The 27,776-nt window shown below is 40.8% G+C and overlaps 2 protein-coding genes across 4 annotated transcripts; one reads left to right on the top strand and one right to left on the bottom strand.

The window, feature by feature from the left end:
* Positions 1–18,738, top strand: gldc (glycine dehydrogenase (decarboxylating)). The gene is made up of 25 exons (XM_026186328.2): positions 1–581; positions 758–836; positions 3,783–3,918; positions 4,327–4,491; positions 4,714–4,791; positions 5,604–5,751; positions 5,906–6,102; positions 6,200–6,296; positions 6,380–6,485; positions 6,741–6,880; positions 7,730–7,810; positions 7,959–8,056; positions 8,742–8,826; positions 8,942–8,983; positions 9,078–9,220; positions 9,863–9,938; positions 11,623–11,748; positions 12,101–12,250; positions 15,418–15,530; positions 15,684–15,825; positions 16,332–16,443; positions 16,551–16,646; positions 16,828–17,000; positions 17,095–17,175; positions 17,669–18,738. Exons 1-25 carry the CDS (start codon positions 294–296, stop codon positions 17,807–17,809), a joined length of 3,093 nt encoding a protein of 1,030 aa, XP_026042113.1. The 5' UTR covers positions 1–293; the 3' UTR covers positions 17,810–18,738.
* LOC113033057 (monocarboxylate transporter 13) lies at positions 18,095–27,776 on the bottom strand. 3 transcript variants are annotated; one of them, XM_026186330.2, is made up of 6 exons: positions 27,638–27,776; positions 27,364–27,510; positions 25,905–26,135; positions 25,686–25,829; positions 24,472–25,254; positions 18,095–23,231 (listed from the first exon to the last, which is right to left on the bottom strand). In XM_026186330.2, exons 3-6 carry the CDS (start codon positions 26,104–26,106, stop codon positions 23,029–23,031), a joined length of 1,332 nt encoding a protein of 443 aa, XP_026042115.1. In that variant the 5' UTR covers positions 26,107–26,135; positions 27,364–27,510; positions 27,638–27,776; the 3' UTR covers positions 18,095–23,028. The 3 variants fall into 3 exon arrangements, with proteins under 3 accessions (XP_026042115.1, XP_080165498.1, XP_080165497.1); XM_080309372.1 differs by lacking the exon at positions 27,638–27,776 and having other exon boundaries at positions 25,905–25,977; positions 26,076–26,135; positions 27,364–27,630; XM_080309371.1 differs by lacking the exons at positions 25,686–25,829; positions 27,638–27,776 and having other exon boundaries at positions 27,364–27,630.

The following is a 27,776-nucleotide window of genomic DNA, read 5'->3' as shown; positions in this document are numbered from 1 at the left end:
GACTGATGAAATAATTCTGGATCCATACCCAACCTTATTATTCTTGCTCAATTGAAGATTATGGGCACGTGAAAAGTTGAGCAGCTGGTTAGCCGGGGCTCGTCACCGCGTCACGCAGCGTCTCCGCTCTGATTGGTCCGCTCTTGTGCAACTGTGCAGCCGTATAAACTCAGCAGTTTGAAGGAGTTGGCTGTATCTCCTGCGCCGGTCTCAGTGGGTAGAAAGTCTACTGAGTTAAGGGAGGGAAAGGCTTCACCAGTTTCTGCACGCTTGTCTCTCAGTGTGATTTAGAGATGCAGAGCTGCGCCAAGTCCTGGGGGGTCTTTTTGGCCAAGTCGGTGAATCCCGGCGCACCGCGCAGGCATTTGAGCGATAAGAGCCGCGTGGTTTGGAAACTTCAGTGCAAGATCCGAAACAGCTGCGCATCCCTAACAACATCAGCCCGGGCTCTGAGGACCTCTGCAACCGTCTCCTCCAGGCAGATAGAAAGGATTTTACCCAGACATGATGATTTTGCTGAGCGCCACATCGGTCCAGGTGAGAAGGAGAAGAGAGACATGTTGGATGTTCTGGGACTCGAGGTAAGATTTACGTCGCTGTTTCCCTCCTTCTATGAAATGGGCGCAAAAAAACCCACTCCTTTCATTTTCATTAAGACAAGTTTCAGCACAAAAACACCTGCACTGAGTGGCGTGTTTATGTCACTGGGTAGCGGTTTACGCGCCTTTGTTCATTAAACTTCCCCTTTTTCCTACAGTCAGTCGACCAGTTGATTGAAAACACAGTACCATCTTCTATCCGTCTGCAGAGGAGCTTGAAGATGGATGATCCAGTCTGTAAGTTTGGCCTGATGTGCACGTATGTGTTAGTGAAACAGTAGCTGAATCTCTTCCTGTTATTATAGCGCTGCAAGCTGCTGCCTAAATCTCCCTCGATGCGCCACCAATCTCAATTTCAAATTGTAAATGTAATTCAAATAAGTGTGTGTGTGTGTGTGTGTGGAGCGGGAATGAGTGTTAACCTCATATTGTGCCGCTTTATTTCAAATTTAAATTTATTTTTTTTAAAAACATGTCGAGCTTTTCCCACACCCAACGGGCGCTGAATGAAGCCAAGTGAGAGGCTGAAATGTAGGTTGCCCTTCTATTGTGTGGCGCGGAGCGCTCTCCCCTGTTAAGTCTTCCTTTGAACATATTTGGAGTTGTTTTTGCGAAACTCGGCGAGCGGCACCAATCTCCTGTTGGGAAGCCGATGCTCATAGGATGGCAACTGGAGTGTAAAGTTTAGCCTTGAGCTCCGGTCCCAAGTCCAGTTCAATCTGGTTACAGCGTTCACGTTACGTTACATCACAGCCGGGGATCCTAATAAGGTGGTTTCATGATGATGCATGGATGGTTTTTTTTCTTGCTCCTATACAACACGGATAGCCTACATTTCAGCAGCAGACGCAGACTGCTGTGTTTAATCCTATACAGCAGTCAATCTTTTTAACGCTTTTTAAGCTGCGGCTTTTTCAGCTCTAAGCTGATGGCTTTCTGTGTGAATTAACGTGTATTTTCATGTGGAGCTGTATTTTTGCTCAGTTTGTTTTGTGAAGTAGGCCTGTCCCTATCAAATGTGCAAAAATAGGGCTGGAGAGACAGGAGATTAAAAACATTACATATATAAATAAAAAAGCAGCATAAGTTACCATGGTTTCACAGATATGGCTCACCCTGCTAAGAATGACCTTCTTAATACAGAAAATCCAGATTCAATGCTGAAGTTACCTGGATGACATGAAATCCTGCTTCACAGTACAGACCTCAGGTCATCAAATTAGACAGATACAACCCCTGATGAACATGACATATCACACAATGTCTTTAGATGTTTAGCAAAAACTAAAATGCAGAAGCAGTTAGTGACAAACAAAGTGTAATTTAACTACCTTTAGCAGCGATAACTTTTTAGTAATCGTTTCAATCTCTCGCCTCATTGTGGAGGAATTTGGGCCCACTCTTCTTTACGGCATTGCTTCAGGTTGTTGAGGTTTCATTTATGCACAGCTCTCTGAAGGTACTTCCATTCAGCATATCAATCAGGTTGAGGTCTGGACTTTGACTAGGCCATTGCAACACCTTGATTCCCCCCTACCCCTTTCTTTTTTCCTTTAGAGATTCTGTTGTAGATTTTCTGCTGTGCTTGGGATCATTGTCCTGTTGTATGACCCAGTTTCAGTCAAGCTTTAGCTGTTGGACAGATGGCCTCACATTTGACTCCAGAATACTTGGGTATACAGAGGAGTTGAAGGTCGAATCTGACTGCAAGGTGCCCGGGTCATGTGGCTGCAAAAACATGTCCTAATTTAAGACATTGTAATGTCCTGATATGTAAAACCGAAAGAGAGAGTACTTTGCTTTTACCATGACTGTATGCTTATGAACTTGGATAAGCAAAAAAATAATTGATGCTCAATCAATTATGAGGGGAAAAAAAAAGGGGGGGGCATGCAATCAAAACAGACCAATGTGTATTAGCTCAGTCTTAATTGGGGTCAATAAATGGTGAAATTGAATTGCACCCAACTTAATGCCAGGCTACTGATTTGAGGCATGTCTAAAACCTTTACACTTGCAATGAATGATGACTGAGCTCTTTATGCACAGTCGAAAGAGCTAAGTCATGACAGTTTTTCTAAATTTAACATTTATAGTAATAAAAGGATCTTTATAAGAGGTTTCTAATGCTCAGGTACTCTAACGTGTCTATTAGCCAGAGTGACGCTGACCTGCCTGTATGTCAGCCCCTCCTGACACTGTCAGTTTTCATAATGCAACAAGCCATGCTGAAGGAACAAACTGGAGGCCGTGCTGGTTTTCTGCTTGTTCAGCTTTGAAGGGCTTCAGTTTGCAAAGCCAGCAAAGGATTCTCTCTTCAACAATAGACCTCCTGGATGGTTGTGAATCAGCTTTTTTTGCTGCCCTGTAGAACTCTGGGACCATGGGAAAGCAGTCCAACTGAAACGAACTCCGGTTCGCACGTCTCATCAACTCACCCTGAGCGTCATCTCCAAATGTACTTTTATTTATAGTTTGTCCTGAATTTCCGAATACTTCTGCCTTCCCCCCCCATCTTTTAAAGAAGCTGTAAATATTCACTTGTATACTGGCTGTGGTCCCTCACGCCACCACGACTAGAGGTGTCCTCCTTTCACCAAAACGGGAGTAGCCAGGACTCTTGGTTCAAACGGGTGGTATTGTCCATTCCTTGGAGTTGCTAGGCAGCCAGAAAGGCCAGAGGAATCTCAGAGGCTGGTTGTGTCCTGGCAGAGCTCCCTTACAGGACTGGGAAATGAAGCTTAATGAAATTGAGGAAGTAACAATATGTACTAGATTTTGGGGCCAGTTTTTAGGGAACATAAGATGTATTTCTCTCAGTATTAAAATTTTATGTTATTAGTGATATGAAAAAGATGGTTGAGGCTCTCAGTAGAAAAGAGATTAGCATTGGATTTCACTGACTTTTTAAAAAAAAAACTATTTAGACCACCTGACTGCTCACTATAATGATTTTCTTCATCTTGTTACACAATCAGTGGCTCACGTGAGGGTTGCAATGTTGTTCATCAGACCTTCAGACAGGTGTTGTTGTTGTTTAGCAGCAGACATGACAGATGTATCACATGATGTAATTTAAGTAGAACTGTTTTAACACTTACCAACATCCTGTATTTCTCACTTATGACTCAGTGACTGTTGTTTGGAATAAGTTTAAACAGCTTCCTTTTAAATATTTTGCAGGTGAGAATGAAGTTCTGGAGTCCCTTCAAAAGATTGCATCAAAAAACAAAGTATGGAGGTCCTACATCGGCATGGGTTACTACAACTGCTCCGTACCGCCGCCCATCCAGCGCAACCTCCTGGAGAATGCAGGCTGGTGAGTGCCGTCAGGCTACCTTGGATTGGAAGAAATGTGACAAAAGTGGTGTGAGCTGGTTTCTTCTGTGGACAATTAATGATATTTATTCCTAAATTTGGGATACTAATTTGAAGCTTAACTGTCATGGTGCAGAGTAACGTGCCCTCAATAAGAAGTCTTGTGATTTGATTTCACTTGGTCTTGTGAGAACTGCATTGCTCCAATGTTTTGCTGAACAAAATTTTCTTTCACACAGTTCCAAGTCAGCTATTCCGACCCACATTTTCTCTAAACTCTTAGGGTCAGAGAAGACATACAATGGCCTCCCCTGACCAGTCTTGGGTCCATAAATGCCATCGACTTTGTGCTATTGTTCTTCTGTCCAGTCTCGCTCTGTTGAATCATTGTTTTGGGTTTTGTTCACAGGGTCACTCAGTACACCCCTTACCAGCCTGAGGTCGCTCAGGGTCGCCTGGAGTCTCTTCTCAACTACCAGACCATGATCTGTGACATCACAGGCATGCCTGTGGCTAACGCCTCTCTGCTTGATGAGGGAACTGCTGCTGCTGAGGCCATGCAGCTCTGTCACAGGTATTTACATGCTGACCTGTTTAGACAAAAGTGCTCAGTTGATCAGAATCAGAAACTTTATTGTCATTGTCACGAGAACAACGAAATGAAGAATCTTGTGAAATTATATTTTGGCCACTAGAATGGATCGTAGTCTGTGCCACCTGTTGTAGATTCAAGATGTAGTGTGTGTGTATTAAACCTGCCTTACAGTGGTCTGTTATTGATTTTTGCTTCTCACAGACAAAACAAAAGAAGAACCTTCTACGTTGACCCACGCTGCCATCCCCAGACTATTGCTGTAGTGCAGACCAGAGCTAAGTATGCATCATAGACAGTCAATGTATGAGGTCTCCAGTAACAGTAAATCATAAAAAAGAATCTAAATATCTTTAATATTAAAATTACAAGATTGAAGTAAAAAATATTGCAAAGGTGTTGTCCTAGGCAACTTTATTTTATTTTTTAAATTCCCTGAGGTGTATTCTCTGTTGTGCCATCATATGTCCTCCTCGGGGTTCTGTCTTTGTGCACCCTGGACCACGTCAGCTCTCCTGCTACATTTACTTGCCTTTGCAGTGTGTCCTGGATCGTCTTCATGCTGACAAAATGACAGCCCGTTAAGTTAGTTTTATTTTGGGGAAGAGGACAAAGTGGCAGGGTGCCAAACCTGGCAAGGCGGCTTGGTGATGTGCAACACTGGTATTTCATGCTGCCGGTGAGCGGTTGCACCCTGGAACACATCCCAGTTGAGGTCAGGATGTGGCCTTGGTGGTGTTTCCTGACCTGATGCATTGCATTTAGTCTTAGACACTGGCTGTTTCACTGTTCCGTTTTTGAATTGATGGAGCCTTGCGTCCATTGCTAACGATGATCGTCTACGTCAATGTTGTGTGACTTTTACACACAAGACAAAGTTTGCTCATCCAAGTGTTCAGACCTGAACGGGGAGATTGAAATGTAGCTGCAGGGGTACTTGAAGTGGTCCAGAACTGCACAAAAATACTACCTTGAAGGGGAATTTAAATTGGGGGTATTGATATTTTTATTTTTTTTTTTTTAATTTGGGCGCAAGTTTGATTGCATCCTATGTCTGTATTTTGATCATTCAAGTTTTGACTGCTGTGTTGCAGCTATATTGGGGTAAAAACTGTTCTAAAGCTGCCTCATGAGATGGACTTCAGTGGACAAGATGTGAGCGGTGTGCTGTTTCAATATCCAGACACTGATGGCAGAGTGGAAGACTTCACTGCGCTTGTAGATCAAGCACACAAGGGCGGGGTAAGAAAGCTTTAACCACAAAAAGAAATGTAAAAGCTCCCCAAAAGAACCGTGGGAGCAGGGGATATAATTAGGCTTAAGAATGATCTTAATAACAAATGGGAACATCTTTGTTCATTTCCACTGCTGAGATTGGTTTTTATCTCCTGTCCAGGCCCTGGCTTGCTGTGCCACAGACCTATTGGCACTGTGTGTGCTACGTCCCCCTGGAGAATTTGGTGTTGATATCGCACTGGGCAGTTCCCAGCGGTTTGGGGTTCCTCTTTGCTACGGCGGTCCACATGCTGCCTTTTTTGCGGTTAGAGAAAACCTGGTCCGGATGATGCCTGGCAGAATGGTTGGAGTCACCAAGTGAGAAGCGACCTTCAGGGTTCAAGATTGCTAATCTTCTTTTCTGAGTAAACTGATGACAGTAGTAAGATGGTTGAATGCTATGCTGTTGTTGCAGAGATGCAGCTGGTAAAGAAGTGTATCGTCTTGCACTGCAGACCAGAGAGCAGCACATCCGCAGAGATAAGGCAACCAGCAACATTTGCACTGCGCAGGTACGATCCAGGTTTATATGCGTCCTTCATTTTGGTGAAATGCATTACTCTAAATTAATTACAAAAAATTACTGTGTTCCTAGGCTCTGCTGGCCAATATGGCTGCTATGTATGCACTGTATCATGGCCCCCAGGGACTAAAACACATTGCGAAGAGGACACATGGTGCTGCTTTGATCCTTGCAGAAGGTATATAAATATATATGCAACATTGCAGTAAAACTTCAGTCCTCACTCAAATTGAGAAATTGTTATTTAAAAAAAAAAAATGCTTTCCTCCTTGTGAACTGCAAATTTCTCATTTTACTTTGTGCACGTTCTCAGTAATGAGTGGTTAAAGACTGGATAGAGACAAATATGTCACCAAATTTCTGTTCTTTGTCTTTATCCAAACTTCTCCCCGTAAACATGCCGTGCACAGTTAATTCGCACATTTTCTTTCAGGTCTGAAGAGAGCGGGACACCGGCTGCAGAGCGAAATGTTCTTTGACACACTAAAGATCAGCTGTAGCGTGGCTGCCAAAGATATCCTGGAGAGAGCTGAGCAGAGGAAGATAAACCTGCGAGTCTACGCCGATGGAGTGGTGAGGATCAAAAAATGTTTTGGGGAAAGCGCTGGACTGATTAAGGTGGTCTAAGCCTGCAGAAGTGCAGCGACTTGCAGTTTTTGGATAATGCTTTGTAATTGGTGCACTGCAAAAAAAGGAGTGGAAATTAATGCTGCCTCATGTATATGCAGAAACTTTTTTTTTTTTTTTTTTTTTTTTCTTCCTGCAGTAGTTTTCAGGCTGAAATGGGAGGGGATAGGGGATCTTTGCCCAGAAGCAACTGATTGTTGTAGCTCCTAGAAAACTCTGAATATGGCTTATAGGGATGAAGGGAAGTTTAGCACATTAATTAGATCTAAAACTGGATAAGATGAAAAATCCTGTAATTGGACATGTGGGGAAAAATGTTGGGTGCAAAAGAGAATTCTTGAGAGGATCAAGAACCAGTGAATCAAATTTAAACTTTGTAAGAGTGGATGTGACTTTTTAGCTAGTCTAACACACTTCCTCACTCATACAGGAAGAGCCAAAATATAGGAGTGCATAACAGCAGGTTCATTGGTTTAAACATATTGACAAATCTACAAATGATGCATGTAATGTATAATGAATGGATTGATACATAAATCACTTGGCATTCCTGAGATCAGTGTCAACGTTCCCTAATTAACTTTTCTGCAGTACAAATTTTCAATTTCACCGAGCTGGGATTGCAAACAAACCCACTGTTTGTTATAGATAAGCTGTCAGAACAAGTGCTAGTCTCAAGTTTTCACCCCCCCCCCCCCTTTTTTTTTTACTGTTTAGGGTGAAAGACTTGAGTCGCTGGAACACTTTAAAAAAAAAAAAAAAAAAAAATCCTCTTTTCGTCTTCTCTTTGAACAGTTGGGCGTCTCTCTCGATGAAACGGTGACTGAGAGGGATTTGGATGACTTGCTCTGGGTCTTTGGCTGTGAATCTTCTGCTGTATGTTGATGGTTACTTCCATTGTTTGTTTGTGCTGTCTAAGTTATTCATTACTTAATATGTTACTGGTTTTTAATTTGAGCAGTTATTGTTTTATGGTTATGGAGATTGGTGAGAGAATGACTTGGCTTTAATTTGAACCTTTCAGGAGCTGATAGCTGAAAAGATGGGCGAGCGGGTGAAGGGGATCATGGGAAGTCCTTTCAAGAGGACAAGCAAATACCTTACACACCAGGTCTTCAACAGGTCTGTTCCCAGTTTAAGGACTGTACTGTTCCCAAGGGGGGGGGGGGGGGGTGTGTGTGTGTGTGTGTGTGTGTGTGTGGCATTTTAGCTGTAATAACCTTTGATTAACTGCACAATAAGAACTTTAATGGTGTTGCAGTCATATCTTACAACACCAGTAGTTCCATAAATGCAGTCTTGTATCCAGGCTTCCTGTGTCTGAGCCCTACGTTTATTCTTTGACATGATCCTTGACATAAAGAGGGTAAAACTTTTAGTTAACCTTAGGTAGTGTGTGCACAGATCAGCCACAACATTTGGACCATCTCCCCAATATTGAGCTAGAGTATTGTTAGCAGTGGGGTGGGGCCACTTTGGATTGACCATATTCTAAGGGTGTAACAACTCCAAAGACGATACCCATGTTGAACTGTTACTGCCTCATCAATGAAAGCTGTAATGCATGAGAATTTTTAACCTTACTTTTGTAATTTATCCCTTTTAAAGAGGTTGTGGTATGAACGTGTCGCTCGTATGATTGATGTGTTTGGGATGTGGAAATTTGGAGAGTCGGTGCTTTAGGGTATTTGCGGTGTTTCTGGAGCAGTCTTGGTTGGCTGCTGCATGTCCAAGATCCAAAACATAGCATTATTGCCATGCGAGCCCTCTAAGTGTTCGTGTCTCTGCTTCTTGTTTTTTCCTTCAGTTACCATTCTGAGACCAACATTGTGAGATATATGAAGCGTCTGGAGAATAAGGACCTCTCCTTAGTCCACAGCATGATACCCCTGGTGAGGCTACCATAAGTCAAGGCAGAGGTTCAGGTTCACAGATAGTTGAAATTTATAGCATGCTTTATACTAGTGTGATAAAGTAGTGGGGAAAAAAAAAAGTTTTTATTTTCAGGGCTCCTGTACCATGAAGCTAAACAGCTCATCAGAGCTCATGGTGAGTAAAAACAGGAACTAGTTTTTCAGTTTTCTTCAGGTGTAACATGAAATGCTTTTGAGTAATTATGTCTCACTGCTGTATCCTCTGACAGCCCATCACATGGAGGGAGTTTGCCAACATCCATCCTTTCGTGCCCCTGGATCAGGCAGAGGGCTACCAGAAACTCTTCAGACAGCTGGAGAAAGACCTCTGTGAGGTGACAGGCTATGACAAGATCTCGTTCCAGCCAAACAGGTGAGGGCACAAAATTATGTACTTGTTGGTGCACAGACCGTATCAGTTGGGTGGGCATGATATTTGGTAAAGACGGGAGCATGTTCCTCTTTAAGATGATTACTTTGATGGTTCCGTGCAGTGCAATCAAATTATCCCGAACCCTCCTTCTGGATCATAGAACCTCTGCAGAAGGAAGGAAATGCTCAAAGCAAGCACTTAGCAATACAGTTTTCCTTTACAAACATTTGTGAAAGAACCGTTATTTCAGAGAGCTCACTGAATTGGAGAGTGGTGCTGAACGTAGGATGGGGATGGTGCCTTTGCAACACAAAAGTTTGTGGAAAATCTAAAAGGGAAGAAATTTCGCAATCGACTTTTAAAGGGGAATCTCAGCAACATTATTAAAGCGGTGTATAGCTGGTTTCACACTTGCAGGATTAACTTGCAGGATATTACAGCTGATAAGCGACACACCCACCTCTGCTCTCTGTCACTGCTTATCAGTGTGTTCATGGTGGCGCATGCTACATTGGCCAAGAATGCACCTAGCTTCATCCCATCTTTCCCTCCTCTTTTGGTAATGTCTGCAGACTGGTCTTTGGACTTTGATGAGGCTGTGTGTGTTCTATGCATGACTATGGTGTCTGCCTTATTTTTCAGTGGTGCTCAGGGAGAATATGCAGGCCTGGCTGCCATAAAAGCCTACCTGAACTCAAAGGGGGAGAGTTCAAGAAGTGTAAGTGTCCTGGAAAGAGCAAAAGTCTAACAGGATTGCAGTCATGGTTAATTATGTTATTTTATCCAACCCAAAATTATTTTAAGCTAGAGTCTCTAGTCTCTGCAAGAAAATGGAATCCTTTTTTAATTTAAACTTGACTCTGAGGAAGAGCCTCATCTTCTGAAAACTCTAGAGTTAAAATGATGATCCACTGAACTTTAAAAAAAAAAATACCTGGAGGTATAGAAACTTTGAGTTTCTAAGTTTCATTTTCAATTAAAGTGCTTACAAATATACACTGTTTAGCCACAACATTAAAGTTGCTGCCCTGGCATTGTGCAGTTCTTCTTTTTTTTGGGTGACGTAAAGGCGGGCGGAGTGCACAATGCTTGGCAAGTGTTTTTCTATCAGTTCAGAGGAATCCTTTTGCAACTGGCACTAGGATGGCAGATTCTTTGGGTCCTGTGGGGTCCAGGGTGACATGTCCATGGATCAGGCTTGGTCTGTGCATGCAGAGCTTGAATTTTTGAGAGCAGCTGCTTCTGACGTTTTCCTTTTTCCTGAGCAGTTTTTGCAGTGTCCTAGTAACTATGCTCCTGTCATTGGGAGAGCTATTGCTGTTTGAGGTGCGCTTGGTCTGCAACAATATATAAGCAGATGGTATGCATCAAAGCAATATTCACATGAGTGCCAAAGGTTTCTGAGCAGAACTTCATATGGCAACTAAGTTATCAATGTTTAGCTGTTGGTGTATCTAATCAGGTGACATTGAGAAGACTTTGCTGACTTGTAAAGACTATTTACTATCAGTATTATCCTTCCTGATACTGACAGGCTAACAGAGTATTAGCACATATGCCCTACAGGGTAACCCCCCCCCCATCAGTGACAGGGTTATTGTTGTAAATTGAAACATCTGTGATGTTAAAGCATTCTCAACAGTAGCTCCTAAAGTATCCTGACATTCTTATTGATTGTTGAAGGATGATGAGATGCTACCCAAAATTAAAGACTAGCGTACTGAAGTATTTTCTCTTCTGTCATTTTATTATTTTTATTGCTTCCTAATAAGTAAATCTTAGTAGCCTGATTCCTGGAACTAGTCAAGGTCCAAACTGGCATCTGTTTGTGCAAACAAGGAGCTGAAAATGCTGTGATCCCATAGGCTAGCTGTTTTTTAAGACTCCATATTTGGAGGTTTTAAGACTTTGTCAAGTGAGAGTTCCTGGAGTGACAGCAAAGCACTGTTTTTCAGGTCAGTCATGTCTTTTTTGGCTAACACCGGATCCATGTGCCCTGGTTTGCCTGTGAAACTGGGTTGCAAAATGCCAGACGTGTCACCCTAATAAGGGATAAAAATCAGTTAATGACCTGCAGGCAGGTTACTCATTAGTAGCAGAGATCAAAGAGAGCTGCAGTTTCCTCCCACTGAGACCTTAAAAGTTAAGTTTTTGTATAAATGAAATTGTAAAAGTAGCTTAAGCCACCAGTCTCACTAATTTAATTATATCTATTTTTGTTTTTATTTAATTGAGCTTCACTTTGGATCTGAAATATCTATGGCTTTAATTGGCTCGGTTTCTCTTGTTGCATAACCTGCAGTCACAGCAGTTTTGGCGTGACTTTGGATTATGGTTAGGACAATGACTCAAGCTGCATTTTGCTTGTTCTGCTTTGCTGACTATTTTTCCCATTGCCTCAGGTTTGTCTAATCCCCAAGTCTGCACACGGGACCAACCCAGCAAGCGCTCAGATGGCAGGAATGAAGGTTCAAGTGGTGGAGGTGGATAAGGATGGCAACATCGATCTGTCTCACCTGAAGGCCCTGGTGAGAAAACGGATGCTGTTGTACAAGATTTGTGTTGTCTGCAAATATTAACAGGTTTATCCAAGACAGACATGTCCAGTTTCATAGGTGGATTTGAAGGGAATCTATTTTTTTGGAGTATTTTTGCTCTGCATGACTCACAGCTCAAAATAATCCTCATTTATTGTAAACTCATGCAATCCTTCACGCTGTGAAACAAGCTCTTTTGATGCCTCTGGTCTTAAGTCGATCCTCACTCTAATCCAAATGTGTTCATTAATCCAAGTGTGTTCATGAAGGACTGGAACTTTGACTTCATGTAAATGATGTGACACAGCTTTATTATTATTTTTTTACATGTTTATCTTTCCAGGTGGACAAACACAAGGCAAACCTGGCAGCCATGATGATCACCTACCCCTCCACCTTTGGTGTGTTTGAAGAGCATGTCGGAGACGTTTGTGACCTTATTCACAAAAACGGTGGCCAAGTGTACCTGGATGGCGCCAACATGAATGCCCAGGTAATGCAATAAGTACAGTGGGATGCAAAAGTTTGGGCAACCTTGTTAATAGTCCTTATTATCCTGTATAAATCGTTGGTTGTTACGATAAAAAATGTTAGTTAGATATATCATATAGGAGAAACACAGTGATATTTGAGAAGTAAATTGAAGTTTATTGGTTTTACAGAAAGTGTGCAATAATTGTTTAAACAAAATCAGGCAGGTGCATAAATTTGGGCACCATAAAAAAAGAAATGAAATAAATATTTAGCAGATCCGCCTTTTGCAGAAATTACAGCCTCTAAACGCTTCCTGTAGGTTCCAATGAGAGTCTGGATTGTGGTTGACGGTATTTTGGACCATTGCTCTTTACAAAACATCTCTAGTTCATTCAGGTTTGATGGCTTCCGAGCACGGACAGCTGTCTTTAACTCACACCACAGATTTTCAATAATATTCAAGTCTGGGGACTGAGATGACCGTTCCAGAACGCTGTACTTGTTCCTCTGCATGAATGCCTTGGGGGATTTTGAGCAGTGTTTCTGGTCGTTGTCTTGTTGAAAGATCCAGCCCCGGCGCAGCTTCAGCTTTGTCACTGATTCTTGGACTTTGGTCTCCAGAATCTGCTGATACTGAGTGGAATCCATGTGTCCCTCAACTTTGACAAGATTCCCAGTCCCTGCACTGGCCACACAGCCCCACAGCATGATGGAACCACCACCATATTTTACTGTAGGTAGCAGGTGTTTTTCTTGGAATGCTGTGTTCTTTTTCCTCCATGCATAACGCCCCTTGTTATGCCCAAATTAGAGATGGCACGATACCACTTTTTTATGTCCGATACCGATACCGATATCATAAATTTGGATATCTGCCGATACCGATATGAATCCGATATAGTGTTTTTTAATCAACAAAACTGTTTTTTAAAATATCTTGCTGCATTTTGCAAGTCTGCAAGTTCATACTCAAGTTTAAAACAACAACAACTACACTAAAGCTATTCTGTTATACCTGTATACAAAAAAAATATTTCATAGTTCAGCAATACTGATCAATCTAATAAACTTAGACCTACACCATCCTCCCTATTCTGGTATTTTAAAGAGTACTTAGCGTAAATATTAAGCAACCTAACTAATAGGGTTCCAACTCCCAGCAACAACAAACATAAATAAATAAAAAATAAGGAACCACCCCTCACGCTCCACCTCATGATGCTTAATCGACGTAATCAACCTTAATTTGATGCAGTGTGGAAAAAAATGCACAGAAATCAATTATTTTTCAAGAAATATTAAATAGATTCAACATCTTTCTTCAACAAAATTGCAGACTGCACAGATGGTACCTTCCCAAAGTAAAAAGTACTATAGCTTACTAGGGTATATATTAGACTTAATAGTCACTATATACAGTAATTGACTTCTATTCATTTTACATCAAATTAAAACTTTGTGTGTCAGATAATTATTTATTAAAAGCTCGACATTTTAAATGAGAATAAGAAAGAAAAGTATGTCTTTGTGCCCCCTTTTCCCTGTTCATGCCCTATCGGCCCCCCTGGCTAAACTTTGCTAGATCCGCCCCTGCACAGTTACCAGCGTCAGCTACGTAGAAAAAGATCCTGGAGTAGAAAGTAATATTAAATACATTCTAACAACAGCTTATCAAGCTTAAACGTTCTGCTGTTGTTCAGCCGCTGGTTTCCTCTTTCTGGTGCAAAGTGGGCCAAAAACAAACAAGAGACACGGACTCGCGACAGAAAAGCCGATCAGCTGATCATTTAAGCAGTTTCACGATTGAAGTAGCAGCCGGAGAGCGAGAGGCAGTCGCTTGTTAAGCTTAACGTGGGAATGCTTTACAAACATTCAGAGATGGACTTACACACTTGCTTTACTTCTCTCGGGGATAACTTTGTCGGAGATGAAATGCTAGCGAAGCTCCACATGCTATCCAGACCACCGACAGGTCCCGCATGCCACAGCTGCTCTATCACGTGATGCATACTGCTCCGACTGCTAACGTTCTGAGGTGAGTTACAGCGTGTTGCAAGTTTTGCGAGGTGCTTTCGTGATATTTAATGGATCGGATTACATTTTTTATTTTTCTCCGATATCCGATCCAGTAATTTAGGTCAGTATCGGACCGATACCGATACGTAATATCGGATCGGTCCATCTCTAGCCCAAATAACTCAATTTTAGTTTCATCAGTCCACAGCACCTTATTCCGCAATGAAGCTGGCTTGTCCAAATGTGCTTTAGCAAACCTCAAGCGGCTCTGTTTGTGCTGTGGGGGGAGAAAAGGCTTCCTCTGAATCACTCTCGCATACAGCATCTCCTTGTGTAAAGTGTGCTGAATGGTTGAACGATGCACAGTGACTCCATCTGCTGCAAGATGATGTTGTAGGTCTTTGGTGCTGGTCTGTGGGTTGACTCTAACTGTTCTCACCATTCGTCGCTTCTGTGTATCCGAGATTTTTCTTGGTCTGCCACTTCGAGCCTTAACTTGAACTGAGCCTGTGGTCTTCCATTTTCTCAATATGTTCCTAACTATGGAAACAGACAGCTTAAATCTCTGAGACAGCTTTCTGTATCCTTCCCCTGAACCATGATGGTGAACAATCTTTGTCTCCAGGTCATTTGAGTTGTTTTTGAGACCCCCATGTTGCTACTCTTCAGAGAAAATTAAAAGAGGAGGAAAACTTACAATTGACCCCCTTAAATACTCTTTCTCATTATTGGATTCACCTGTGTATGTAGGTCAGGGGTCACTGAGTTTACCAAGCCAATTTGAGTTCCAGTAATTAGTTCTAAAGGTTTTGGAATCAATAAAATGACAACAGTGCCCAAATTTATGCACCTGCCTGATTTTGTTTAAACAATTATTGCACACTTTCTGTAAATCCAATAAACTTCATTTCACTTCTGAAATATCACTGTGTGTGTCTCCTGTATGATATATTTAACTGACTTTTTTTAATTTTTTTTTTATTGTAACAACGGGAAAATGATGACTATTAACAAGGTTGCCCAAACTTTAGCATCCCACTGTATCTGTTTTTTGTAAAAGGGGTAAAGACTGAGCTTATATCAGTTTTTTTTTCTTTTCTTGTTTTTGCAAGGTTTTTCTGTAGAATATTTAATTTAAATAAAAAAATTTGTTCTTGCTCTGCCTTGAAGGTGGGCTTGTGTCGTCCTGGAGATTACGGGTCGGATGTTTCTCACCTAAACCTGCACAAAACCTTCTGCATCCCTCACGGTGGAGGAGGGCCCGGCATGGGGCCAATTGGAGTGTAAGTCAGTGGATATAAAGGGAGAAATGGTGACTAGTTTGATGTGAATTTGTTTATAAAAAGAGAAATTTTTTTTTTTCTTTTTTTTTTTTTTTGGTTCTTATTTTGTGATGATTCTCTGACCCGACAGTATATTCATCTATTTCTTATCAGGAAGGCGCACCTTGCCCCCTTCTTACCAAGCCACCCGGTGGTTTCCATGCAGTCAGTGAACATCAGCAGCTCACTGGGCACCATCAGCGCAGCTCCCTGGGGCTCCAGTGCCATCCTGCCAATCTCCTGGGCTTACATTAAGGTCAGCACAGATAAACTGAGTTGAGACCACATTGAAACACATTGGTAAACTCGTTTCCACTAATCTGTTAGCATGTTTGAAACTGTTACTTAACAGTGTGTGATTTTTAAAAGTCTACAGTCACAAGTCACTGAAAACTTCCTGGGCTCTGTTTTTGTCACATGAGTAGTTGGTCACCTGGCTCTCACTTCAACTTAAGACAACATGAACAAAAGTGTTAATTTGTGATAAACATCCAGGGAAAGAAGTCATTAACTTTAACAGCTACTCTACATAGCTGATACACTTTGAGGCAGCAGCCCGCCACCCAAACTCCACCCTGTTTACCAGCAGGTGGAGGAAATATGCACATTATATAAAAAGAAAAGCAAAAAGAGGGGCAGTTGTTGGACAGAGTGCTAATACTGCTAATAAAGAAAAATGTTATATTAAAGCTGTATTAAAATGTTCTTTTGAACATTGGGCTTTTTGAAGCCCAGATGCTTTAATTCTGTTTTGGTGTTTAGATGATGGGATCCAGGGGACTGCGGCACGCTACAGAAGTGGCCATCCTTAATGCCAACTACATGGCCAAGAGGCTGGAAGGTCACTATAAAATCCTTTACAGAGGCAGGAAAGGTATGGTGCCGTCTCTGTGGACGTGTAGTGATGTACTCTCATTTTAAAATAAATAAAACCGCATAACTAACTATCTTTTTTTCCCCCCTCCTTCTTTTTGTGCACAGGTTTTGTAGCCCATGAGTTCATTCTGGACGTGAGGCCATTCAAGAAGACGGCTAATATTGAGGCTGTTGACGTGGCCAAGAGGCTGCAGGATTATGGTACCACATCACTCTGTCGGCCACAGTGTTTCATTGGTGGCCAAAAAATACCTTTGATTTGAGTATTTGTAGAGTATGTATGTATGTATGTCCCTTTCATAATTTTTATCAGATGCATATTGATACCTATTGTTTATTATTGTAGTAGTATTATATATTTTCTTCTCTACTATTTGTCTAGGTTTCCATGCACCCACTATGTCTTGGCCAGTGGCAGGTACTCTTATGATTGAGCCTACAGAATCGGAAGACAAGGCTGAGATGGACCGTTTCTGCGACGCCCTGCTAGCCATCAGACAGGAGATCGCAGAAATCGAGGAGGGAAGGATGGACTCGCGCATCAACCCACTTAAGGTTTCTGTGCTGAAAACATACCATACAGTGGTTAATATAAAGCTGTGATATCTGAAGTCGTCATGCAAGTGTATGTCTTTGTGCCTGCGTGCAGATGGCCCCTCACTCTTTGGCGTGCATCTCAACATCCAGCTGGGACAGACCCTACTCCAGGGAGTGTGCTGCCTTCCCCTTGGTGAGTACCTTTATCCCATTAGACTTATTCAATGCCCCACACTCCAAAACGACTACAACTGACTTAATATGCAATGCATATTGTAAATTTTTCTCTTTTATTAAATTGAAAAACGAAAAACAAAACAACTTCAATTATGTTTCCTTTGTTGCAGGAAAAAATGCATAATATGAAATCCCTGTTACTTTTGGGAAAGTCAAACTCGGTGAAAGCAGCTGTACTGTTTAAAGAACTTGTATTTATCGCCCTCTAGTGGTGAAAAATAAGAAGTGTAATTTGTCTCATGTCCTGTAGCCAACAACTTTTTCAGATTACTTAGCAATAGAGTTTTGGTTTTAATTAAGTTATAGATGCCCTGATTTAGTCAACATTGGTAATGGGGTTTGTTGACTGTTCACATTTTACATTTAATGCAAAGCCGGCTACTTGAAATGAGCTTTGTATAAATGTATTGTTTGAATTTTTTGACCCCTCTTTTCTCCCTTCTTCACAGCCCTTCATAAAACCTGAGACCAAATTCTGGCCTAGCATCTCCAGGATCGATGACATCTATGGCGACCAGAACCTCATGTGCACCTGCCCACCCATGGAGGTGTATGAGTCTCCATATGAGGAGAAGAGAGCCTCCTCCTAGATACTCTCTGTGGCTCAGTCCCATTGTCCAGCCAGCGCACAAAACCTCCAATTTTAAACATCTGTGATTTTTTTTTATAGAAGTTCTATATAGTGGTAAATTTCCTCAAAACCTGCACTAGGGCTCTGAAATCTCCAGGGAGACCCTCGAGTTTCTTAATTTTCACAGTGAAGCAGATCTGAGCTGCCGCTGATGTAACGGGTGGAAAAGCGTGCGAGGTGGATGATGGGACTGGCCTCTCTCTGACTGCACCCTTTTTGTGGGGTTGTAGGCTTTTGCCCTGACTTGAACTACTCAAATTGACCAAAGGTGTGACTTATTGCTATTCCAAGCTTGCGAAAATAAGCGCACCATTCAACACAGAGGCCGCTCCATAGCCCACCTCTGAAATGCTGTACTTTAAGCCAAGTGCAGATAATGTGACATCTGTAATTGCTCTTGGTGCCTCTGTTCTGTGTAAAATAGCTGCTTTCATTTCAACTTTTTTTTTTTTTTTTTTTTTTTAAACTGTCAGTATAGGAGTAATTAAGCCTTTTTTGTAACACTTTATAATAACCATCAATTGAATGAGTAATTGATAATTAAACTTTATTTGATTCTGTTAAGCTGTGAACTTAACATGTATGTAAACAGTCATCTGGATGGCAATTGTAAAGTCTGAAATGTTTATACTAGTTGTTTTACAGAGTAAGTAGGCAAGTGAGATGTCGATGGAGTAAACGCTGTAGACTGTAAATATGGAGGTCGTACATTTTCCTGCTTCACTGGCAATTTGGTTTTGTTTTCAGCATCTCCAACATCCCGGTTTTTGCTTTGCTGGCAGTTTGGTTCAGTTTAAGCACCAAACGCGCACCAGCGGGTTTGATTAAACGGCAGTATTTTATGATTAATTTGTGTGATAAATAAAAGAATCTTGTAAATAACAGCCATTACATTGTTTGATGGTAAGTTAATTAAACATTACACAATATCAGGTCACAAGTGATGGTTATTTTAAGGTGTTTTTTGTGAATATATCTCTTTTATTTGAAAATGTTTTTTAATGTAGTAACAAAGTAGGTAGTCCTCATTTAAAATCAGTTTTTCTAATCTAAAGTATTTGTCTGTAGGAAAAATGAATGTATTAAAAGCATTCTCTCCAAAGTGTGTACATGTTTTGTATGAAGATTAACAAGATACGCTTAGTAAACTACTCAATAAGACATTTTGCCAAAAAACTATGCATATAATTGATTTTTGTGTACTTAATCTCAACATGTTAGTTTCCACGAACGAAAGAAGCTGATATTTCCCATCGTTAACCCACCCATCAGCCCGGACCACCAAAAATCTTCAGAAAGGGCACACGGTCTTATTAATAGTCTAAATTTATTTATTTTTTGAGGAAAATCTCGCCGCTAAAATTCAATTCATGACGAAAGTGTAAAGACTTATTGTTTTAAACTATTTCACAAGTGCTGTCAAACAGATGAATTTTTAGAGCTTTTCCAAACATCAAAGTCTTAGTTTCTATTTTACTTTCCACACACAAACAAAAGAATTTCACAAAAACTACCACGGTCGCAATTTCACACACGTCTTCTGAGCAATCCCAGCTGTTCCTTCTCTGGCAAATCTCTCTCCAGATTTCACTTAATTTCCCAGATTTTCAAAGGGATTCAAGCCGGGGCTTTGTGCAGACCAGTAGGTAAATATAATAAACACCTGTTGTCTTCCCCACATTATGGCAAAATCCATCACACTGTGGAACCCTTAAGTGCTCTACTGTGCTGTACTTCCTCGATCCACACCCCCCCCGCCATCTTCATGAAAGGGCTTTCAGGAGTATTTCTGCGCTCGGTCACTGTTAATCTCCTTTTACAACTTTCCATTTGCTTTTATGATAACCAGGTAAACAAACATTCTTAACCTTGACTTATTTACCATTTACATTATATAAACAAAAAAAAACCCAGTTTGATCATCGGTAAATTATTTAGTATATCAATTATGACAAAATCTCCATCAAACAGATGAATGACCCCAAACTGGACTGTAACATGTTTTTTTTAATGGTCCTTGAAATGATAAAAATCAGTTTCTTAGCAAATACTGACACGTTTAAACACGTTTAAACTGCCTAACCTCAAACTTATTTTCTTTTATGAAGTGACTGTTTCAACAGAACATGTTTTGTCATATGAAACCAGCTGAAAACTGAAAACCAGCTGAAACTGGTTTGAGAAGCTAATTGCATAACATAATGTGAGTAATTCGCACAGCACATACCACAGATTCCTGCACACACACTGCAAATGTCCCCCTGAGTGTTTCAGTGGTTCTCCATGATAAGTCTTTAGCTTTAGAAAGGCCGGCCTGACCAAGACTCTAGATAACAAAAGAGGACACAGATTTATTTCTTAACAGTTCCCGTAGCAATTTAAAATGTCCCATAAATGCCCCATTTACCTCACACATATTAGATAAACAGTTTAAGACCAAGAGGAAACAAACTCGGCCTCAGGGTGTCACAAACTTGTGTACTTCTAGCGACGATCTCAAGCCTGGATAAATGGGATGGTTGTGTCGGAAAGGGCATCAGATGTAAAAGTCGGTGCCAAATCAAACACGTGGATCATCTACTTTGTCAAATCCTCTGGGAAAATAGAAGAGCAGGCAGAAGTACCCACGAGATATATAAAAGTGTGTGCTTAAAAAAAAGTAACCTGAACTGTGACGGCTAATTAGCTGCAGTAGCTGTGTGTCATCTTTTCAAGTCTGAACATTTACAGTTCACTACATATACCATAAAAACTGCACCATAAAATATGTTTCTGATTTGACAGAAATGAGGCTTGCTGATTTTAAACCAGAATGCATGTTTACACTGACAGAGGCGAGGCTGCCGGACACTGGCGCCACCGGTCCTCTGACCACCACCAGTAGGCAACGGGTGAAGTGTCTTGCCCAAGGACACAACGACCGAGACTGTCCAAGCCGGGGCTCGAATCGGCAACCTTCCGATTACAAGGTGAACTCCCAACTCTTGAGCCATGATCGCCACGATTATAACATTTTCAACTGCATTAAAGGTCCAAAAACCAACAATTATGACTCTGATGTAATTATTTTTCCTCTTAAAATAGATTCTTCCTCTTAAAAGCATTTCACTGAGCCACACCGCTTTCCTGGGTCACCTGATAAAGATGGGGACTCTAGTGTAGCACTCCCCCCATAAAAACTATTCATTCTTATTGCTAAAAGGAAGAATCTAAAGTCTACGGTATTAACCCATCCAGCATATATACAGTTTACTCCTGCTTGTGTAATGTTAACTAAATAATATACTGCTTGAGGTAGTTATTGGAATTATAAAGGCTAATTTGGTACCATATGAGATTTGCTTCAGCAGCCACCCCCCCTCCAAGAAACAGATGAATTTTGGGAATGAGTTCCTCAGGACATCATCAGCCTTGTTATTTAAACTCTGCTGGAACTACTTTCAGTCACTTCTGCAGATGAAGACCTGCCTCACATCTGCTACAGACGTACAGCTGCAGTGTTTCAGTTTGGTAATTCCGCTTGTTTTATTTTTAAAGACAAAAGTATTTATTTTTACTCAGATGACGTGGTCCTCCGGGCTAACTTTGGATAATTATAGTGTCACAAGTTTGCAGCCCATTAACGATGGGTTATACAATTCTGATTACAAAATGTGTGACTGCACAAAAGTTCAAGCTGAAACAATACAGCTCCTTTTTGTGATATCTGTTCCCTGGTGTGTCTTAAAATCTGTTAAGGGATTCGAGTAATAAGCTGGTTCATTTCTCTGATTGAACACAGAAGAATAAAGCCTAATGAGACCTGAAAAGCACGGGAATAAATTCACCAGGTCATCTCACACAGGGCATACAAAACCTGTTTAACTAGGTCAAATCACCTATCTGCTGGCAGAAAACTAAACATTTAACAAATCAAACTGCTTTCCTGGCATTCAAGCCCACAAAGACTACCCTGCATGAAGTGTTCAGACATAGGCACTTTACCCTGGAAATAGCTGGATTTTTTTGTCTGTAGAGTAACCACTCATTTGCTCTACAAATGGCAAAGCAGTTATTTTGTACTCATTTTTATAATAGCAGATCAATCATATGGAAAATGCAGAGACTTCTCTACATTTATCTCACTTCTTCAAGTGCATAAAATTTAAATAAGCAGCTTCAGATGAGGTGCCAACAACCAGAAGCTGTTTGGGGTGTGACATCTAAATAACTGACAAAGGCTTTCAGGTCAAAGAATGAAGTACATTAAGAAGTCATTCCACTGTAAGCCAAATTATCTGCAATCGATCACAGTATCTGCAGTTAACTCTTTCAACTGTTAGACTGCAAAAAAGGTGTGTTAGTAAAATAGAGTTAAACTAGTCTGCCAGTGAACGTGCAACACGTGTTTAGCTGTGAACAGCAGGATTGTAAGACTGCTTCACAGGAGAAGCAACACTGAAAAATCACCCCAAAGTTTGGGATTATTATCTCAAAAGTTTGCCTTACACAGAAGTTTGAGTTAGTCTGTCAGAATTTTGCGATATCTACCGTGAAATCTACCTGTCAATAAATGCTTTATGTCAGTGGTGGAAACGAGCTTCGACACATACTCACTGAGAAGCAAACAAGTGAAAATTAAGTGAAAGTGTTGTTTTTGGCGGATCCTTTGTTGTCACACTGACTCTGCTGACTGAGCTGAAAACCCCATCATATCAAGTAGTCTGATGCAAGGCCATCAGTTTAACTGCAAGCAGATTTCTGAACAGGAACACCAACGAATATCTCAAAACAGGCAGAACACACAAAAACCCCAACACTAAAACATCCTGAAACTGAAACTATTCTGCACAGAAGAAAAGCTGATACAACAGACGGGAAGAAGAAGAGTGCTGCTTCTGATGGTGCTTTCTCTACACATAAGTACTAATTTTCTATTTTGAATAAATAATTAAAAAAAGCTAAGTTTCTTTGTGTTTGTGTTCAAGTATGCCACACTTATCTGTTAGGATCCTATAATAGAGGATTCCATGCTTGGTTATTCTAGTGAAATGAAATTTCCAGGTGATGCAGTTACCTTCCTACATCACTATCTGTGAATATAGATTATTTATAAAAATACATGAAAAAATATCCACTGATATCAGTATGTGCCCCTAAAAAACAGTATGCACCCCACAACTCTGCTGGGTTCTCCCTTTATGTAACAGTGTCTGACTCGGCTTTTGCCGTTTCCCAATCCTCCTGCTGGTCGATGGCACAATAAACTTGAGGCTCTGCTGCTTCTCTCCTCTTATGAACCAGGCGGTCGACCAGGACGACAAACGCTGTGGACACAATCAGGCAGACGCCCGAGAGGTAGAAGGCGACGCTGTAGTTGTTTGTGTAATCCACCAGCCAGCCTGCACAAGTAATCCAGGACAAGAAGAAACATCACACCACCAGTGCTGATGAATAAATGAACACGGGTATGCGTTCATGCAGAGAAATGTTTGAGACATTTACTGTAAAAGAGGTTTTGTTCTTTGATGACTTCTAACAAGCAGTCTTATTATTTGACATAAAAGCCAACAAGATCATGTCACGTCAGATTTAAATATTTAATGACCATAAAAAATTTAAATTTTTTTGTATCTGCTCTGTAATGTTTAACTGAACAGTTCACATCTGCTAGATGTGGCTAACAAACTGCTGAGTGCACCTGGAGCCATGAGATCACAGCTATGCACAGCAGCAGCTCCGACACACATAATTGTCAAAATGTTTAGGTTTACTTCAAAGGTAAAGGAGCTAGTGCCGCTTTTATGTCAGCAAAACCTGCACCCTGAATTTATATCATTTCTGCTACATAACTTTGGACTTTTGCTGTAACGAAACAAATTTCCCACCTGTGGGACTAATAAAGGTCATCTTATCTTATCTTAATAACTATACAAATAAAATTTAATTTCATTGAACTAAGCTGAAATAAAATTGTGTGTGTCAGGCTTTATCTTCATATGAACTAGTTCTTATATAGCACTTTTCTACTATATTTAAACTTGAGTGCATTTCTATCTTTAGCAAAAAGTATCAACATTTCATATTAAAGTCAGTCTTTTCCAGAATCTGAATCAGACTGGTGAAGACTCCAATCTGATCCACTGGATGGCTTTGTAAAATGAGAATTAAGACATCAATTTTGGACTTTTAACTCTATTTTCATTCAGTTTACATATTTCCAATAGATAAAGACCTCCCCTTTATGGCCAGTTATACTTGACCAAAGTAACTAAGTTTTTTATTTACACATATACGTCTCAGAATTTAAGCCCAAAGAGCCATGTTTTCATTTATTTACCACAGCAGCATGTCTTTATTGATAAGAGAAACTAAGAGATACTGTTGAGATTGCATTTTTTTTGTTATATTAAGCTATCTCAGGGATTAAATTAGTTAAATGTCTGTACCCTGATGGAAAGGGCAGTTTCACTGGCCTGGTGCACATGATCTCAAAGATGGTTTTAATAAACTGCAGTAAAATTCATCAAAGTCAAAACGTGAAATAAAAAAGCACTAAAAGATCCTCATTCAGAAAATTGTTTTGCGACATTTGTAGTTCCATAACAAATAACAAAAAACATAATTGATAATCCGCATTACCTGCAGCAGGTGGACCAGTGAAACCTCCAATGCTCCTTAAAAGCATAAAGAGCCCGAGTCCACTGTCGAAACACTCCAGGGTTACAATGTCCACAATAGCTGTGACGTGAATGGCCACCACACAGCCAAACAGGAAGCCGTAGAGTGAGGCGAACACCAGAATGGCCCAGTAGTTTTGGCTGATGGGCAGCAGCAGGAGCACCACGCCAAGGAGAGTGGCCACCATGGTGAGCAGTTGCAGGTTTCTTACCAGCCTCATGTTGGCGATCCACCCACAAATCAGCCTCCCTGCCAGGTCAGCTGAAGCCAGAACAGAAAGAATCATAGCAGGCCAGTACTTATCCATACCCAGGCTGCTAGCAAAGGGGACCAGAAAAAGAGGTGGGATGAAAAACCCTGCAGCTGAAAATATTGCAAACAGGATGTACAGAAAAAATTCAGGTTTTCTCATGAGGAAGCACTGGAAGAAGGTCCTTCTCTTGGCTAGGAGTGTGGTTGCATCTCCCTCTAGACTGTCTTTGGTGTCCTGTGCAGGTCTCGTGGTCTTCTTCAGGGGTCTCATGAGTGCACCACACACACACAGGTTCAGCTGAAGGCCTCCAATGATGAGCAAAGCACCCCGCCAGCTGTAGGTGTCAATGAGCCACTTGAAGAACGGACTGAACATAACAGCAAAGACGCATTCACCTGAACTGGCGATGGCAAAGGCAATGGGACGCCATCGTACAAAGTAGTGGCTCACCATGCTGTTGGCAGAGATCCAGGAGAAGGAAAGACCTGTTCCTGGAAATAGAGATGATGAAAATTATTAACCACCCACTATTTTTTTTTACAAGACTCAGGTCTGCCAGTATTAGCATTACTTACATGTCCCAGATTCGTTTTAATTGTAGCGCGTCACTTCTAAGGACATGTGTGTGTCACTGTAAGTCTTTGCATACCATTTCATGCTGTTTTGTCTGTTTCAAAATGCAAACATTAAAAGAGTCCATTGCAATTGTAGTAGTAGTGCTGCTGGTGGAAAAACATGTTTCTTAACATGAAATGGAACGTGACGATTATCCTCAAAAATCACAAAATATTGAACTTTTAGTAGCAGTGATACTTTTCTTTTCTGCCCTAAAAATCAGTTTACAAGGTTAATTTTTTCATTCAAACCCTCAAAATGGTTCAATTTGCTTTGTAGGATTTAGAGTATGTCCCGGGTGTGCTACCTTGCAGGATGCCCATGGTGAGGTAGAGCCAGGGCAAACTGAGGTCCAGTGAAGCCAGCACCATTCCTAAGGTAGCCAGCAAGCCTCCAAGCATGATGACTACTCTCTGAGAAAACTGTAAGGTCATCGCACTGGCTGCTGGAGCTGCAGAGAGAATAACAATGGCTCTACGAAAACGCCTTTGGTTTAAAAACAACAGATTGAAAACCACTTATTTACCTCCTAGATGAAGCATAGCAATTGTTGTGGAGGTCACCCAAGAGGTGGTGCTGGCCTGTACTCCGAAGTGATTCTGGATTTCAATGAAGAAGTGTCCAAAGTTTTTGAGAACAGCAGCAGTAAGGCCCATGGTGAAGAAGGCTGACATGACCACCACCCAGCCATACCCACCGTCGGGGGGTTCAACTTTTCTGGACTTCATCTTTTAAAAATTATCTGCAGGCTTTTTTCCTGCGGATGAAAAAATCTCCAGTTACGGCGGCGATCAGAAACTTCTCAGAAGTGAAAAACTATACAACTGTATGAGTGACTACACAGGGGCGTGTCTAAAGGGAGTGTATGGGGTGGCACAACCCCCTCTGAAAGCTCTTGTCTCTTCTCGCTGTAGGCTACTATGTATTAAGTTGGATTATGACTTTTACTTAAGAAAAAGAATTCCTACATTTTAAGCTAAAAAGCAGGTATCATGCAGAAACTGTTGCTGTGAAGGACTTTTCTGCTTGTTTTTCTAATGTATTTTGTTAGAGAAACAGCAGTTGGTGACCTGTTGTGCGCTTCACTTGTGATTTTGCCAGTTTATCAAGATAATATTGGCAAATCAAATGTTTTTGGCACAGTGGCGTATTCAGATGAGGAATCTGCTTGTTAAAGCAAACAAACAGGACAACCTTCAAACTGGAGAGTCTGTTGCTGACATAAATGAACCTCCTTCCCTGTATGCTGATGCGGAGATGTGGGTAAAAAAGGGTGACTCGATGCCGATTATGCTTCACAGAAAACAAAAAAAGTCCATCTTCAAAGCAGAGGTTTTTCTGAGTTTGATATGATATTTATTTAAACTGATATTTTTCAAACTGATAGCACTTTGTGCTGTTGAAATTTGAGCTCATTTTATATTAAATATTAATGGTATGTGCAGGAGGGTATTTAAGTCTTGCGTATTAAAACTTTTGTTACATTTAATTGCATCATCTTTATCTGAGGAGGAAAATCCGAGAGTGAGAATATTGTTCATATTAATTTTATTAAATATACATTAGTGTTCTTGTAAAAGCTGTGGCTATAATAACTGCAATAACTGCTAATAATTATTCTATAAAACGTACACAGACAGGAACATGCTCATGTTTTTGTTTTGCGAATATGCTTATCTTACATTTCAAATTATTATAAGTTTATATGCCTCACGCTTGTTAAAGAGTCTTTTTAGAGGTATTTAAATGTTAAAATTGTATCATCCCTATTGTTGTTGTTGTTTTTAAAAAATATTTATTTCTAACATTAACATTTCTAACATTTGCAGCCGGGTTTCACAAGCTTAGCTCCCAATGAGCGGACTAAACATTTAAAATAATGTTCGATCAGCATCATTTGTCTTATTGTCTACAAGGCTGGTACACTCACTGCGTCTCCTTTACGTTAAAGGTATTGACATAAACAGAAAAAAGTGGAAAATCACCTGCCAAGCTAACGTCCTTCCCCGGGTCTTCTCGGAATATCTGCTGCTAACATACCGGCTTATGTAGTGTGGTGAAGTCGCATCTGCGCTGTGAAATCCAGCTCTCCTCGGAATTAAAGTGCACTCTCATTTGGACGTTTGTGGTGACTGAGAGGACAGAAAGAGGTTACCGTTGGGATGTGTGCCATTCAACTTTAAAGATTTCTTCGCAGTTATCAAAACCACGACAGCTCACAACCTTTAACGTCCGCTTTAAACACGTAAGTCCGCCTACCATCATTAGCGAGTACGAAGTCACAGCTCAAACGTCGTCATCCGGATTTCAAAATAAAATATCAATTTCCATATATGTTGTATTATCTGTTGCTTTTGAATTAGCAAGTAAAAAGCAATTAGACATGTAAAGAGCGATT

The sequence above is a fragment of the Astatotilapia calliptera genome, chromosome 12, assembly GCF_964374335.1.
Source record: "Astatotilapia calliptera chromosome 12, fAstCal68.1, whole genome shotgun sequence".
Taxonomy (NCBI): domain Eukaryota; kingdom Metazoa; phylum Chordata; class Actinopteri; order Cichliformes; family Cichlidae; genus Astatotilapia; species Astatotilapia calliptera.
This window is presented reverse-complemented; position numbering and strand designations above follow the sequence as displayed.

Excerpts from the sequence above, each read along its gene's own strand:
- LOC113033057 (XM_026186330.2), bottom strand. The coding sequence starts at position 26,106 with ATGAAGTCCAGAAAAGTTGAACCCCCCGACGGTGGGTATGGCTGGGTG. Across the intron at positions 25,830-25,904 it reads TGCTATGCTTCATCTAGGAG|CTCCAGCAGCCAGTGCGATG; the intron begins GTAAATAAGTGG and ends TTCTCTCTGCAG. Across the intron at positions 25,255-25,685 it reads CACCATGGGCATCCTGCAAG|GAACAGGTCTTTCCTTCTCC; the intron begins GTAGCACACCCG and ends CTCTATTTCCAG.
- gldc (XM_026186328.2), top strand. The coding sequence starts at position 294 with ATGCAGAGCTGCGCCAAGTCCTGGGGGGTCTTTTTGGCCAAGTCGGTG. Across the intron at positions 9,221-9,862 it reads ATCTCGTTCCAGCCAAACAG|TGGTGCTCAGGGAGAATATG; the intron begins GTGAGGGCACAA and ends CTTATTTTTCAG. Across the intron at positions 12,251-15,417 it reads GCGCCAACATGAATGCCCAG|GTGGGCTTGTGTCGTCCTGG; the intron begins GTAATGCAATAA and ends TCTGCCTTGAAG.